Genomic DNA, 14,375 nt, shown 5'->3' with positions numbered 1-14,375 from the left:
CAGACAAAAGGTGTTAAAATGTGGGATTGCATTGTGAAAGATCAGTGAGATTACTGAGAGCAGGGTTTGGTTTAAAGCACCCAAACAGAAGCAGAGTGTGGTTCATAATCTTTATTTTTAACTTTAAGATGAACAGTTTGAAAACATTCTTTCCGAAAAGTAGAGAATGCTAAATAAAAATACAAACTTATCTAGTCAAGATAAAAATGCTTGAAAACATATTTTTGAAGCAACATGTTCGTGTATGGTATGTGAGGGTCCACCAAGTTCTTGGGCTGTTGCTCCTGCCACTGCTTTTTTCATCTATTTATATCAGTTTTATAACTGAGTTTATTCCAATTCTGTTCCATTTCACACTACTAAATTTTACCACATAACCACTTTCTTTGAAAGAAACTGAAAAAGTGTATTTTAATTTTATATGAAAGGACAGCTTTGATTTTCACAAAATGTAAGAAAAGGCTTCTTTGAACAATTCACAAGCTTATTTCTTAAAAGCTTTGTTTGCTGAGTTCAGTTGTAAAACAAAGACCCAAACTGAACCAAATCTTATTAGGATCAATAAAACTGAACTGTACAAAATCCATCCCAGTGTTCTCCCGAAAGACCTCAGTTGGTTCTCAAAATGCAGCCAGGCAGTTGGTGACCTCACACAGATCTTCATCACAGTTACCCATGTTGTTTTCAGCTGTACATTTACATCATTTTTTCTGCCTATTCTTTGGCATCCCCAACCCCTCCAGCAGTTATTGCAAACGTGGCTTCGTTTTCAGGCATCTCAGGGCTGGAAAAAAAACAACAAAGATGTGGGTTTCCCCATGCTAAATGCAGTTGTGAAATGGTCCCCAAAATGTTGAAGTATTCCAGATTGGTTACATATACGTTGTCTTTATGCCTGTATGTAAGCTGTAGAACGTGATGAGTATTACCAAGATCAGCAAATGTGAAATCCAACACAAACTCTCATTTCAGTTTCTTAGTTCCTAACCAGAAACACTGGTCTGTCTGTGTAGTTCTGGTGTGATTTTTAGTGACTTATGCCTGCCACAGCTTACCACATAAAGTGATACTAACGGAGTCAGCAAAACTTAGTAATTTAACATCTCTGAAATTTTCCTGCCAAGGGACCACTAGAGTTGCCAAACTATTTGATGGTCTTCTTTAAGAGATAAGCATCTAGTAGGATTTATGATGAAAAATTGTATAGTTTAATGCATGCAATACACAAGACAACTGTAAGTCTGTTAAGTACTTTGTCCTGTCAGATTTTCTCTCAATTTACCATCCAGAAACGTGGTTAGTTTGAAACTCTAAATCTCTGTCAAACCATTAAGTTTCAGTCCCATGAACTTGTCACCTTGCAGTTGCTCATAACAGAACTTCCTTCCTGTGAAGGAAAGGTGATTTACCTGTCGTATATCTTTGCAATACGCAGCTCCCCTCTCCCTTTTCTCAAGCTAATCCTGGTGGTCGAAGCATGAGCAAGGATATGGCCCCCAATGGGCTTTTTTGGGTCTGCCTGAAAGCTAAATTAGCAAGAAAATTGTGAAAACTCCATAGGTTAATACTGTGATTAACTGACAGACAAGGCCTCAAGATAGGATGTTCAAATGTTCAATGCTGGCATAATTTTTCTCTCATTAAATTCAAGAGGCTCAAGAAATACACATCTTAAACTCCATATATAATTGCTCCAAAAGAAAATTGAGTGCCTTTCAGTACTTTATATGGCTTGTTCTCTTTGTTCAAGTCACAGTGAAAGAAGCCATCATGCCAGACAGCAGGTAAACATAAAAAATCTCATAACGAAGACTGAGAGAAACCTATAGTTGTCATCCATGAATGATTCCTTGTATTAAAGGGACCAGTGACCAATCTGAACCTTCATTTTGGTGGCTCTGGCTCCATACAATCTCAGCTCTCATTTATGTTAAATATGTAATACAGAGGACAGGAAGTTTTGGTAAAGAGAGAAAAGTATCTTACGTCATCGTTGCTCCTGGATCAGCAGTCATCTGGTTGGTCACAAACACGGCCACGTTATATTCTGCAATAGAAAACAATGCAAAGAGGGTCGACCAAATCCAATTCTAATTCCAAAATATTCTTCCACCCATGGGAAAAGCCAGGCTGCTGCTGAAGCCCTTCAGATTTCAAGTACAAGAGAAGCAAATATTCTTTACATCTGATGGTTGGAGTTGATCAGGAGACAGCCTAAATTTGGTGTTGTGTGATGTCAGCTGTAATACTTATGCCAAAAATGAGCACTTTTCAGAGTTGCACTGAACAAGTCTTTCTCAGTTCCCATCTTCTCTGCTGGCTCCCTGCCTGCAGCCCCCTCTCCCTCCCTTTGTTGGTTTGCTGGTTTTTTTTTTTAATTTACTGCGTAAAAGAAAAGTCATTTACTCATTCCTCTTCAACATTCTTGAGACATTCTAAAGAGGAGGAGCACTATTCATCCTGTCTTCATCCCTCAGAGCATTTCAAAGTACTGGGAAGGTGGTGATGGGTACAGTTTTTTATGGCTCTGAGCCTTCATCCTTTTGTGTATTCCTCATGTTGCTTGTGTACTTAGACTGTTGAGATGTGGGGAGCATGGTTTCTCATGGCAGGTATTTTTCCAGTTCTACAACCTGTTCTCTCATTTAAGACTTGTCTTAACCGTATTTCTAGAAAAACTCTAAATGTTGAATAGTTCTAAAGATTCCTTAATCTCTCATCTTGAAATACTGCACTATCAATTTGTTCTTTTTGGTAACTGTCAGAGGTGTAAAGTGAAGAAATGCCAGTGCCTGATCGATAATACACTTGGACTATGAGGTGGTTGTGCTACTAACAGCTACTGTTGCACTAACTCTAATCCATGTTTTCTGAATTTTGCCATGTTTCTCTCACCTTCTGATATTTTTTGGAGCCTTGACAGCATCTGAGCGAGTTTCTGTTGTCGTTCAGCCAACTCCCCACGACCACTGAAATCCACACGGAAAAGTGCCATTATGGAGTCAATGATCTGCATTGTAATTATTCTCAGTAAGTAAATACAGTGAAAGAAAATAACAGAACCTATACTAAAAGCAGTAATAATGATAATAAAATTAGTCTTGTACCAGTAGCTTGAAAATATCAGCTTCCTCATGGAACTTGGCTGCTACATAGTCAAGCAGTTCCATCTGATGTTCACCTGGTGGGAAGTACAGTTGCCAAGTGAAATTAGGGCCAAAAGAGCTCAGAAGACACAAAAGCCTGAATTTTAAAATTCTGCTTTAAATGTCTGCACTGTTTGTATTTTCACTGCCAACAGTGTTAAATCCAGCACCCAAAACCAAGCTGCCTCTACAATATCCAACAGTGCCTGTGCTTCTGCAGGTGCCAGTTTGTAACAAAACTTCCTTGTGAAAAGCTTCACAAGAAAACTCTGCATGAAGGCATCGTATTTTTGTTAAGAACTGAAAAGCAGTATAAACATTTGAATCTAATGTTGAGTTCAATGACACACAGAAATAGTATTAATCATATTATTCATATTCATATTGTACTCTCAAATAAAATGCCCATTTAAAAATTCCTTGAAGTTTTAAGGCAGTATCTTGTGGCAGAGTATGCTGCATCTGTTCCTGTAAAGTCCCATTCACAAGACCATAGAGAATTTCTCAACAGCATTTATAGAATTAGCTTGCATCCAGGCAATTATGGTTACATTGGTCGGTGTTTCTCTTACTAAGATCCTATACTGCCACTTGTCAGGCAACCAGCAGAGTTCACTCCTTGTTGTGGCAAACTGCAAAACTTTATGTAGTGCTGCTGAGCTGAAATAGAATCATAGAATCATAGAATGGTTTGGGTTGGAAAAGACCTTAGGATCATCTAGTTCCAAACCCCCCGCAATAGGCAGAGACACCTTCCACTTGACCGTGTTACTCAAAGGCTCCGTCCAGCCTGGCCTTGAACGCTGCCAGGAACAGAGAATTTACCATTTCTTTGGGCAGCCTTTTCCAGTGTCTCACCACCCTCACAGTAAAGAACTTCTTCCTTATATCTAACCTGAACTTCCCATGTTTAATTTTAAACCCATTCCCCATTGTCCTGTTGCTGCAGTCCCTGATGAAGAGTCCCTGACCGGCATCCTTGTAGGCCCCAGTTTCCAACACCAGAAACAGAAAATGGAAGCAGGCTTACAACTTTTGTTGGCAGAAAAACACTCTTTATGATCCTAAGTGGGGAGCTTTAGTTAATAAACTGAGAAATATTAAAACAGGAGTCTTAAAGAAAAAACAGCTCTGATGCCAGTTGCAGGAATGGTCTTACTAGTGTATGCACGTGCATACAACACATTGTCCAGTACTGCATCATGGTCAAGACTGAAGCGATCGGCAATGTCACGGAGACGGTCTGGTCTGCTGGTGTTAGTCAAAGTTAAGGATTTCTTTTTATACAAACCATGTTCTGAAAATAATAAAACTCCATTCCAAAATAGAACTATGGGGGAAAAGAAAAAAAGATTATTTATTTTCATCCATGAGAAGACTGACTTTTTCTCTTCACACTGTTCCACGTACCCTAAAGATAGCTTAGGTCTCATGATGATAATTGTTTTGTGTTCAGGGTTTGAGGGGGGTGTGACATATGGATATCTGTGCTCTAGGAATTTAGCTGTGAGCAAAATCTATTTATATGCAGTCTACCACAGATATGAAGTGTTAAAAATAGCGTTTAGTACTTAGATGAATTTTTCTTGAAGTATATAAAAAAGCTTCTATAACCTGTAGAAGGCATATTAGATCTCAAAAAAAACCTCCCAGTTAAAATAAAATCTGTATCCTAACCAAGTTTCCCAGGTCAGATTCCATTGAGACAAAAACCACTGCCTTGTGGGTCTCTACACACCGTGCTCTCCAGGCTCTCTCCTGTCAGCTGTAATGTTTTACAAGTATGAAGCTATCTGGAGCCTCCTACTTGCTTATAACAAACTGTCTTTCCAGTTCATCCTACCTGTAGCTTTAATAGTCCAAAAGATACAAAGTGTTTTCTGTATCAATGAAGATGATCTTTCCACCTGTGTAGCCATTTGGTCCTGGAAGCTGAGCAGTCACTACAGTGAATTCATACAAGATAAAAAGGAAAAAGCAGGAAAAATATTTTCTTACTCCTTCTATTATTATTTTATAATAAAATACAACTGCTTATCCCTATCACCAGCCTGGTGATCAGCCTGGAAATCAGGAGTATCTCAAGTCTTAACTGCAGTCTTGAGAAGAAACTCAAGCCCTTTTTCTCAAATGAAGATCAGATAAGACATAATGGTGTCAAAATTGTGTTCTACTCAGTACCATCACTAAATCTGTGTATTTTATATTGAAAACAGGTAAGGATATTATTAGTAAGTTCTTACGCTCAAAGCATCCTCTTAATCCTCTGCCCAAATTAATGGTATTGATTTAGTAGGATTTTTTCCCCGGCTGTAACTCATATGATCAAAAATTATTTGAATTTGAACTTTTCCCGATAAGCGAATAGTTCCTGGTTGTGGGTTTAGTCTCTTTGGAGCGAATAAGCTAAAATACTTGATTCAGTTGTAATCATTCATTAAGGTATGATTGTTGTAATCAATCAAAAGGGTATGATGCTACTGACCATTAGACTGCACTCCACAGAATCAGCCTTATTTTTCCAGAAGCTGCCATAATTTCCTGTATAATATAGGATTCATTTAAAGGAATGTTTGCCTACCCAATGTCTGGTAAATGTATTCCAGAGTCATTAATAGTTATATTAGTTATTATTTACTACTATTTACAGCTTGAGAGCTATTGCTGGAAATCAGAGTCCTGCTGTATCAGCTGGCACTGCCTGAATAGGGTAACTACCAGAGATTTTGATTATCCAGCTCCTGTCACCAGAAGTATCCCTTCAGTGCCCTTTCAGAATGTCACATTCAGCAAAACCTCTTGAAACCAGAAAATGAAGAGTTGCTGAGAGTCTTGCCTTTGCCCTTTTCTGAGCAATGGCTCTGTCCACCTGTAACCCTTATTCGTGCATTATTTCCAGATGGCCTGTTTCACTGGCTCATATAGGACATTCTGTTAGTTTCTCTCTCCTTATAGCAAAACTTAAGGTGATGTGAGCAGTATTAAAAAGTAATCATTTCTATGAGTTCTCTACCTAGACACAATTAATGGTTGTCAGAGTCACCAGGGTCTGTTTCACAGTATTTCTAGAGAAAAAGGATTCCAACTTGTCTCTATATGTTTAATTCTGATGTAGTTGTAAAGAATGGATTCACTGAACAGAAACAGCGTTTTTTTTGTAAGGGATTACACCTACCACAAAGGGTGTGAGCTAGTTGGGTTTTGCCTGTCCGGAACTCTGTTGAAACAGAAAAAGAAAAGGAAAATAAAAAATGTCAGGGTTTCTTTTTCAGTAGTTACTGCAGTTAGCAACACGCTTATTTACAAAATTCACCTCTATCCCTACCTTTTACAATCATTTAACCCCAATTTATAAATCATATTCCATGCAGTAGAAGTGTGTAACATGAAAAGCAAAATCTGAACTGCTTTAATTTAATCATATTTGACTGCTAACATCATTTATTCTTTTCTATGTAGAAGTTAAAACCGCGTGGCACCTATAGAAAATCATTAATTGAGGGAGGGGTGAAGGAATGGCTGATTCCACTGACCTGGCCTAGTTTCATTTTTGGTAAAATGATCATAGAATCATAGAATGGTTTGGGTTGGAAAGGACCTTGAGATCATCTAGTTCCAACCCTCCTCCCACAGGCAGGGCCACCTCACCCTAGACCATGTCACCCAAGGCTCTGTCCATCCTGGCCTTGAATATTGCCAGGGATGGAGCATTTAATCTCATTATATCCAATCATGTTACGTCCCCAGGTTATCTTTTCTAAGGGGAAGAGTACTGTGTTTTATAAACTCTTACTAGTTTTGAAGTGTTTGCCACTAACTGATCAAACTTACTGTAATAGTAGTTTAACTGTAATTTCAAAATCTTACTTGAAATGCAATGTATCTTAAGTGTGGATAAATAAAATACCTTCTGTGGCAGTTTTGTTACTGGAAAGGAACACAGATTGCATCAGGGAAATTTTTTCTACATGACACGTTACTAACAGCATTAATAGTGTTGTGGTTTACTGAATCAGCATGCCCCAAGTCTAATGATTACTCAGCTCAAAGCCTGCAAGCAAGTGAAGAGGAATAATGGGAAAAGAGAAGCAGTTTCTTTCTTCTTACACTCATGCGGGTGCTCATCTTTATGACTACAATGGGGCAAGTTTGATAAAAGTAATCCATCTTAATTTAAAATCTAAACTAAGTTGCAATTTGTTGTCCTATTTCTCACCTCCAAAGGCTTCGGTGATTGCCATACTTTCAATCCCACCACCCAGGAGTTTACTGGAGAAAGGGAGAGGATTACGATATAGTTAGACCCACAAATCACAAGAGAAAAGTCAAAACCAGAAAGTTTTGCTACTTTAAGAAATTTATTTCTGCCCTAATTCCTCCAGGGCACTAAATGATCACTGACTCATAATGAATTAACTCTGTATTAGCCTCCCTTTATGTGTGCAAGAGAAAGATCTATAGAAATTACTACTGGAAAGAAAATACCTTTGAAAAGATAATGTTCCATAAAAAGTATCCCAAGGGAGGTCTTGAATTAATTTTGACCCTGGACCTGCAGATTGTTTTGACTAGGTGGAAAATGATGATACATTTGGGATTTATGGATGCAAACCCTGTTTATTTACAGTGACTGTACAAAGTCCAGTTTCCCTTCAGAAAAGGAGTTGGTTTTGTTGCTTACTGGTGCAGGCACCTTTGAGCCAGCCGCAGCTCCAAATGCAAGGTAACCTACGTGTCCTAGCTGAATATTTATTCATTTATATTCTTGTGTCTCATTAAAGACAATAAGTAGGATTATTGGAACAATTTGGATTAAAACAGGATTTAAGTAGAGATAAGCTTACTCAAATTCCTGGCTGCCAGTAGTAATATGAAATACCATCTTCCGTTTTTCACTGTACTCAGAGGCAGTCAGGAAGCCTGGTTCCTAAGGAAGACCAACGAGAAAATGAAAAGCTTATTTTAGCTTTAACCCGAAGGTAAAGTGCAATAATCCCACATAAATATCTTTTCTCCACCATAGTCTCATTTACATAGGATGGGTTTGAAAAGTGCAACAGCATTTGTCTGATTGTTGTAAAGTATTATCCCTTTAGAGTAACAAACAGAATAATTTTCACAATTTATCTTGATGATGTGGTGGAAAAATCTGTTCAGAGAAATGTTGCCCAGCATTTTGGAGAGTCCAACGTAAGTTTAAACAATAAGCAAAATTAATGACTTACAATAAGCTTGTTTGCAGCTTCTTTAATCTTGTCCACTTTGGCCTCCGAAAGCCCTTTTACATTGCATAGTGCCCGTCTTGTGGTCATCTGGATTCCTTTGATCGTGCAGATCCCAACTGACTTCAGTTTCTTAATATCTGCTACGTTCTGTGAAGAAAGTTCCCTTCTGTGAGTGCTCAGGATGGTTAACAACTAGCAGGCAGAGTAATCCTTGGAGACATATTTTATTATACATTGATATGCATGTGTATTTTCAGCAAGGAAGAAACAGATTTACAGTAAACTCTTCATTATGTAGTTTGTGACACCAACAACAGAAAATTTTGAGTAACACTGGTGTGAGGGATCATGGTGACAAAGGTGTCTGAGTCAAGTTGTATTTACATACCCCTGTTCAGTTTCAGTCTTTCTAGATCCAAGCTGGTACTAAAGAACCAGTACAGATTATTTCAGATAGCATGGAGCCTGACCTAGTAAACTCAGTAACACTCAATCTGTCCTTGGTCCCTTAGCACAGATAATCTGTAAGCCAGATAATCTGATCGTGGGCAACTGGGAGCTGAGTCACAAGGATTATTGGAAACTGACACTAACGGATGTGCTGTTTCTACACGTTCCCAGTACATCCAGTTTAAAGCACACATATCCTCCACATCTGACTGACACTCTGGGCTGCAATGGACTAATAGAGTTCTTCGTAAATTGCGTACAGCATCACTTCAGTCAGCGCCCTACTGACACATTTTGCCTCCTCTCACCTCATTTGATGATTCTGACATCACTGAAAACTTAAATGCAAACAACAGATTATCACAAGAAAACAAATTATGTGAAAGGTGTGGGATAACACTTCAATTTACCATTTTCAGCCAAGATTTTTCTTCGGAAAAAAAAAAACCCTTTGAACTGGATGTATCATCTATTTATCTAGAGAGTGTGGGTGCATAGGACATAAGAAGAGAGGGGGGTTATGCAAGAAATTAGTCATGTTCATTTGGAAGCTTATTTCTCATGCTGTGATAGGTTTCTTGATTATTACATTCATAGGGATGGGTGGGTTAAAATAAGTCATGAATAAAAATGACTCTTCCACCCAAAGGAATATGACAATCAGCAGTATAATAAGGGTTGTGTTTTTCTATTAAGACAAACAGACTCCTGCTGCAAAGATAATTTTTCTAGGCCAAAACTTAAAAGACATTATCCTGCATCTGCATTTCCTCAGTGTCTCTGTCTTTCTGGTCATGTCAGACCCAAGGCTGTTCTGCATTGCAAATCTCCATGTGGTAGACCTGGTTGTAGAAGTTCCTGTTCAGTCCTGCACAGATACCCTTTTCACCAACAGCTTGTGCACCAGCCAGGGTTCAGCCAAGATCTACACCTCCTTAGGCAAGAGTTCAATGCTACAAAGTATTGGGCAGTCATTTTAACACACTGACATGCCTTGCACCAGCTGCTTGTCCTGATCCTCTGCCTTATGTTGCAGCCCTGTGCCAGTCCTGGCCTCCGAGGTGGAAAAGGGCAGACCAAGGATTTGCAAATAACAAAACCTAAATGACATTATTTGTTGTGATATTTTTATTTTTTTGATTCACAAATCCAGTTCACAGTGTGGTTACAAAAGTCGCCAGAAGGACTAGTATTTTCTAGGGGTAGAAAGGCTTAGCAAAGGCTCAAATAACCTGAACCCCTTACCAAATGCTTTGGAACATCAAGCCACAGCCTTGGTGGTGCCAATCTGGCTGTCTTTGTGGCCATACTCTCAGATCTAGTAAATACTTCTCTCTCTACTCTGGGGGGGGTATCAAACTCACAAAAACTATTTCTTTAAGCAAATGAATTTAGGTGATGTGGGTCATATGTTCACACAAAGATTTTAACTGGCAGAGATGAGAACAAAACCTTCCCCTGGGTTGTGGAAATAATCATTTCGAAAGAAGAAAAAATAGAATGAAAAGGAGCAGGAAACCCTTATTAAGGCAGAAGAACAGCCTATGTCATTATTCTTTGTTTTCAAGACCTTCCATACCTTGGTATCGTTCTCTGCATAGCATGCCTCATTTAATACTGACAGGCTAGTACAGCTCCCTTCCAGCTCTTGAGGGCAGCCTCTTTGGTCAACTTGTTACATTTTTAACACAAGAATTTGTGTATTTTTCTTATGTCATCCTATAGTTTGAGCTCTCACCCTCATGATGTTCATTCAGAACTCTCTTTAAAATTGTCAATGACTTACCAATAAAAAAAAGTTGACAACAATTATATTGCTGACATGCCAAGCCCAGAATTACAGTGCTGACTATTGCTGTCTCATTGTGCCTGTGGCCTCCCCATCTGTATCTGTCTGTAGTTGTTTATATATTTAATCTTATATTACTTTGGGCCAGCCCAACTTTTTATTCTGTTTCTATAACACTGAATGTAATAGGGTTCCCATCTATGAGCCAGTCTCCTGGCTAAGCATCTAATAATAGTAATTCAAATAAATAGGTGACATTTATGTGATAATAATAATTATGGTGGTGATAACGACGTTAGGAATTCATATTTAATGAAGAAAACTAACCATTTCTTTCTCTAGCTACTAATATTTTCCTCACTCCCACTCTACCCCCTTCACCAGCATGCTGAAAATAGTATAGCAACAATTGTCACAGTGTAATTTCACAGGCACCAAAAATGCAGGAGTAATTACAAAGATTGGCAGGAACAGGAAGTAATCTATCACACAGTTTTCAAATAAATTAGCAAGTAGTTGGTTTTTCAAGAGTGCTGGGTGCTAAATACTTTGAATATCTTGCCACTTTATTTAGGAATCTGATGGGAATGAGAGTTTCTGAAAACCTGTCTTATCACCAAAGGCAAAAATTGTCTTCATATGACTGATTTAGAATTTATTGCAAGGAGGAATTTCAGTCATCTGCATTGATGTGTTTGCGCTGTTGGAAACAACCTTAAAATAACTTTGCATGGGCAATGTAAATTCATTGCTAATACTTACAATTCCATGCTTCTGTAGCAGGTCAATATCCTGGAAAAAGGATTCCTAAAAAGAAAATAGCAGAAAAAAATAAAACCAGGTTTTGCTCTTTCTTGTAATTACATCTATCTCACTATGTGACTGTTTCAAATTTGTAAACATTTCAATGATTTTCCCTAATCATACAGAGCTTGTTGGACTACCCAAATAAGCAAAGCCACAGTGAGCCAAGAAGGCCTACACATTTCCTATCACCCTCTTCGTAAAGTGGATCTTCACAGGCACGCAGTCCTCTGCTGTGCTAATAGAACTTGTGTTATGATCATCATCTTGATCTTTTTCTGCCACAGTTCCTCAGTCTTTTCAGGCTGATGACCATTCACTGGAAGCATAAAATTAATTGATAGTCCCCTTGCACTTAATGTAGAAGTGTAAAATATAAAGAAATAATGATAATCCTATTAAAAACTCTGCATAGCTTTTGAAAGGTTAAAGGTACTTGAAGAGCAAGGCTGTACCAGGATCAGGAGAATAAGATTTTCTTGGTATTAGACTTGAAGAAGATTTTAAATGCACTGAGTTCCCTGATGGTCTTTGGGGACCTCCTGTCCCTCTGTGGACTTCATAACATAATCAAAATATCTTCAAACAACATTTGCTGCTAATATTTGTCAATCAACCATAAATTTACCTCATCATCCTGGTATCCTGGTTCTTCTTGGACTACTTGATCCTCCAAGGCCTTCATCATGGAAGAACAGGCTATAAAGTACTGATCACTACTGGGAAATGCAAACAAATATAGTATTGAGGTGGCAATAAATGAATTAATAACTGTAAAAGGATTTTTAAGAAGTCCTTGAACTACAGAAACTTCTCAGTTCATCATATATGGATTTAAACTCAGATTCTGCTTCCAACTCTTTGTTATCTGACCGACCAGCCCAACATGATAAAATACACTGCATTACTCTCAGATGAAGCAGTTTGACTAGAAAGGGCTTAACGGGTGTTAGGAAAAACAAATCTTACTCCCATCTTGGGTCAGAGATGAGTTTGGACGTGGGAATATTTTAAATGATTTAACATTAGTGGAATTTATTCTGGTAAGAAAGTTAAGTTTGTATTTTTATGACAGAAGTCAGCCTAGTTGCAGACAGAATGGGTAATAGGCTATTCAACCTCTCAGCTCATCCATCTTTATGTGACAGAAAGCCCAAAAAACAGTGCTGTTGAGAAGGTTACAACTCCTTAGCCATGTATCTTCAGAACAGACTATAAAGCTGTATTTGTTTTTGAGTTCTTGCTGGGGTTCAGAATACTTAATAAATATTGAAGACATAGAAGTAACACCTGTACAAAGTATGCTTGCATGAAGAGAATAAAACAGGGATATAAAAATATGAGGCTTTTATTGTGCAAAACAATATACAGAGAGCTTATTTCATGTTTTTTCATGGTTAACTTGCCATGTCACTGCCCTCTCATGTGACTCCTGTAAGCAAGGGCAAGAACCAGAAAAGACAGTTATTGATATAATGATTAAATCAAAAGCAAAATAATACTTCCTTTTATTTTATGAATGTAAGAAAAATGAATACAAAGTAGTTCCTTAGAAATGTGATCTTATAACCTGGCTTATAATTTTTGTGGTTTTGGTTTTAGGTTGCTTCTGTCTTACTTACGAGCTTGTTTTAACTGTTCTAGGGATGGCTGATCAAAAGCTTTGTAAACTACGCCATCAGATGTGTGTGTATGTTTGCTTGCTCATCCTTGTTAATAAAATCCATGAAAGGTAAGACAGGTTTATTATGAAACTACAAGATGGGCTACATCTAACAGAGGATGGGGTAATTTATACTAAATATCTGCAAATAGCTTAGCTTTTTTCAGCTTCTAAATGGATACTTAAGGTCTGACTAATTTGCTTGCAAGAATCTTGTGCATTCAGACGCTGGGAGAAGTGAGAAAGAAAATGTAATTTTAGAATGATCTTATTTGGGTTTCAAGTGAAAATATGATAGAGACACTTCTGTTAGCATTTAATGGAAATATTCCTATAAAATAAGTGTTTCTGATAGTGTCAGGATATATTTCATTTCTATTTCAGAACCCTGACAATTATGGAATGAGAAAATCATGCCTTCACATTATGCCTAATACCATTCAGAAAAATGGTTACAGTAAAACATTAAATAAAAAGTACTTGAAAAGATTTTGAAAACCTCTTAGCTTCAAATACTGAAGGAAGAAGAAATAATGCAAAAGGCATTACATCTGTATTCCAGTCCCCTTCTCCATTGAAAATATGTTCCTGAAATGCACGTAATCCTTCACTACAAACACAGCTAAACAGTTGATGGGATCGCTCTCCTGCTCCCCATCCTCAGGCAACTGGCATCTCACAGCAGAAAAACGAGGCAGACCCAGGCCTGCGCCTTCCTGCAGCCTACGAGGGAAAATGAAGGAATTATACCGCACCCTACTAAAATCTTTAGGTATGAACAAAATCTGCCTGTCAAGCAGAGGGGCCTCCCGTTGGTGGTGTGTTAGTGCATCAAAGACTCAGAGGATTCCAGTCACCAGCGCCTGCAATGAAGCAGATAAAAGGGTGAAAGTCTGAGACAACACGGAGAATCCATCCACTTTGGTGAGGAAACACAAACACTTCTGTGCCACCTTGGGTGCCCTAACCCTTCTGTTACCACCTTGGGAGCTGTTTGTTAGGATACATTATGAATGTTCATTAGGGAAGATTTAGATTAGATATAAGGAAGAAATTCTTCCCTGTGAGGGTGGTGAGGCCCTGGCACAGGTTGCCCAGAGAAGCTGTGTCTGCCCCATCCCTGGCAGTGTTCAAGGCCAGGTTGGACAGGGCTTGGAGCAACCTGGTCTAGTGGAAGCTGTCCCTGCTGGTGGCAGGGGGTTGGAACTGGTTGAACTTTAAGGTCCCTTCCAACCCAAACCAGTCTGAGATTCTGTGATATGTGAGACCTGCCCTCCTTCCAGCAGACTGAGGCTGTC

At 38.4% G+C, this 14,375-nt stretch overlaps 1 protein-coding gene across 4 annotated transcripts; it reads right to left on the bottom strand.

The window, feature by feature from the left end:
- Positions 1 to 619: 619 nt before the first annotated feature.
- DMC1 (DNA meiotic recombinase 1) lies at positions 620 to 13,994 on the bottom strand. 4 transcript variants are annotated; one of them, XM_057425368.1, is made up of 14 exons: positions 13,833 to 13,991; positions 12,043 to 12,133; positions 11,373 to 11,417; positions 8,372 to 8,518; positions 7,991 to 8,073; positions 7,363 to 7,415; positions 6,322 to 6,363; positions 5,017 to 5,089; positions 4,306 to 4,397; positions 3,108 to 3,181; positions 2,896 to 3,010; positions 1,987 to 2,047; positions 1,410 to 1,526; positions 620 to 784 (listed from the first exon to the last, which is right to left on the bottom strand). In XM_057425368.1, the coding sequence occupies exons 2-14, from the start codon at positions 12,100 to 12,102 to the stop codon at positions 715 to 717; spliced, it is 1,032 nt and encodes a 343-aa protein (XP_057281351.1). In that variant the 5' UTR covers positions 12,103 to 12,133; positions 13,833 to 13,991; the 3' UTR covers positions 620 to 714. The 4 variants fall into 4 exon arrangements, with proteins under 4 accessions (XP_057281351.1, XP_057281348.1, XP_057281350.1 ...); XM_057425365.1 differs by lacking the exon at positions 5,017 to 5,089 and having other exon boundaries at positions 4,306 to 4,476; positions 13,833 to 13,994; XM_057425367.1 differs by lacking the exon at positions 5,017 to 5,089 and having other exon boundaries at positions 4,306 to 4,476; positions 12,043 to 12,130; positions 13,833 to 13,994.
- Positions 13,995 to 14,375: the final 381 nt, after the last annotated feature.

This window comes from Pezoporus wallicus, unplaced genomic scaffold, assembly GCF_028554395.1.
Source record: "Pezoporus wallicus isolate ANWC-B61680 ecotype Strahan unplaced genomic scaffold, APGP_CSIRO_Pwel_v1 contig_8110, whole genome shotgun sequence".
Classification (NCBI taxonomy): Eukaryota; Metazoa; Chordata; class Aves; order Psittaciformes; family Psittacidae; genus Pezoporus; species Pezoporus wallicus.
The sequence above is the reverse complement of the archived record's forward strand: the minus strand, read 5'-3'. Positions and strand labels throughout refer to the sequence as shown.

What these genes read in the sequence shown, in the direction of transcription:
- DMC1 (XM_057425365.1), bottom strand. Translation starts at nt 12,102, where the DNA reads ATGATGAAGGCCTTGGAGGATCAAGTAGTCCAAGAAGAACCAGGATAC. An exon ending in GTATGCACGTGCATACACTA is followed by an intron (nt 3,182 to 4,305) that starts GTAAGACCATTC and finishes ACTTCCCACCAG; the next exon opens with GTGAACATCAGATGGAACTG. An exon ending in GATCCAGGAGCAACGATGAC is followed by an intron (nt 1,527 to 1,986) that starts GTAAGATACTTT and finishes TTGCTAATTTAG; the next exon opens with CTTTCAGGCAGACCCAAAAA.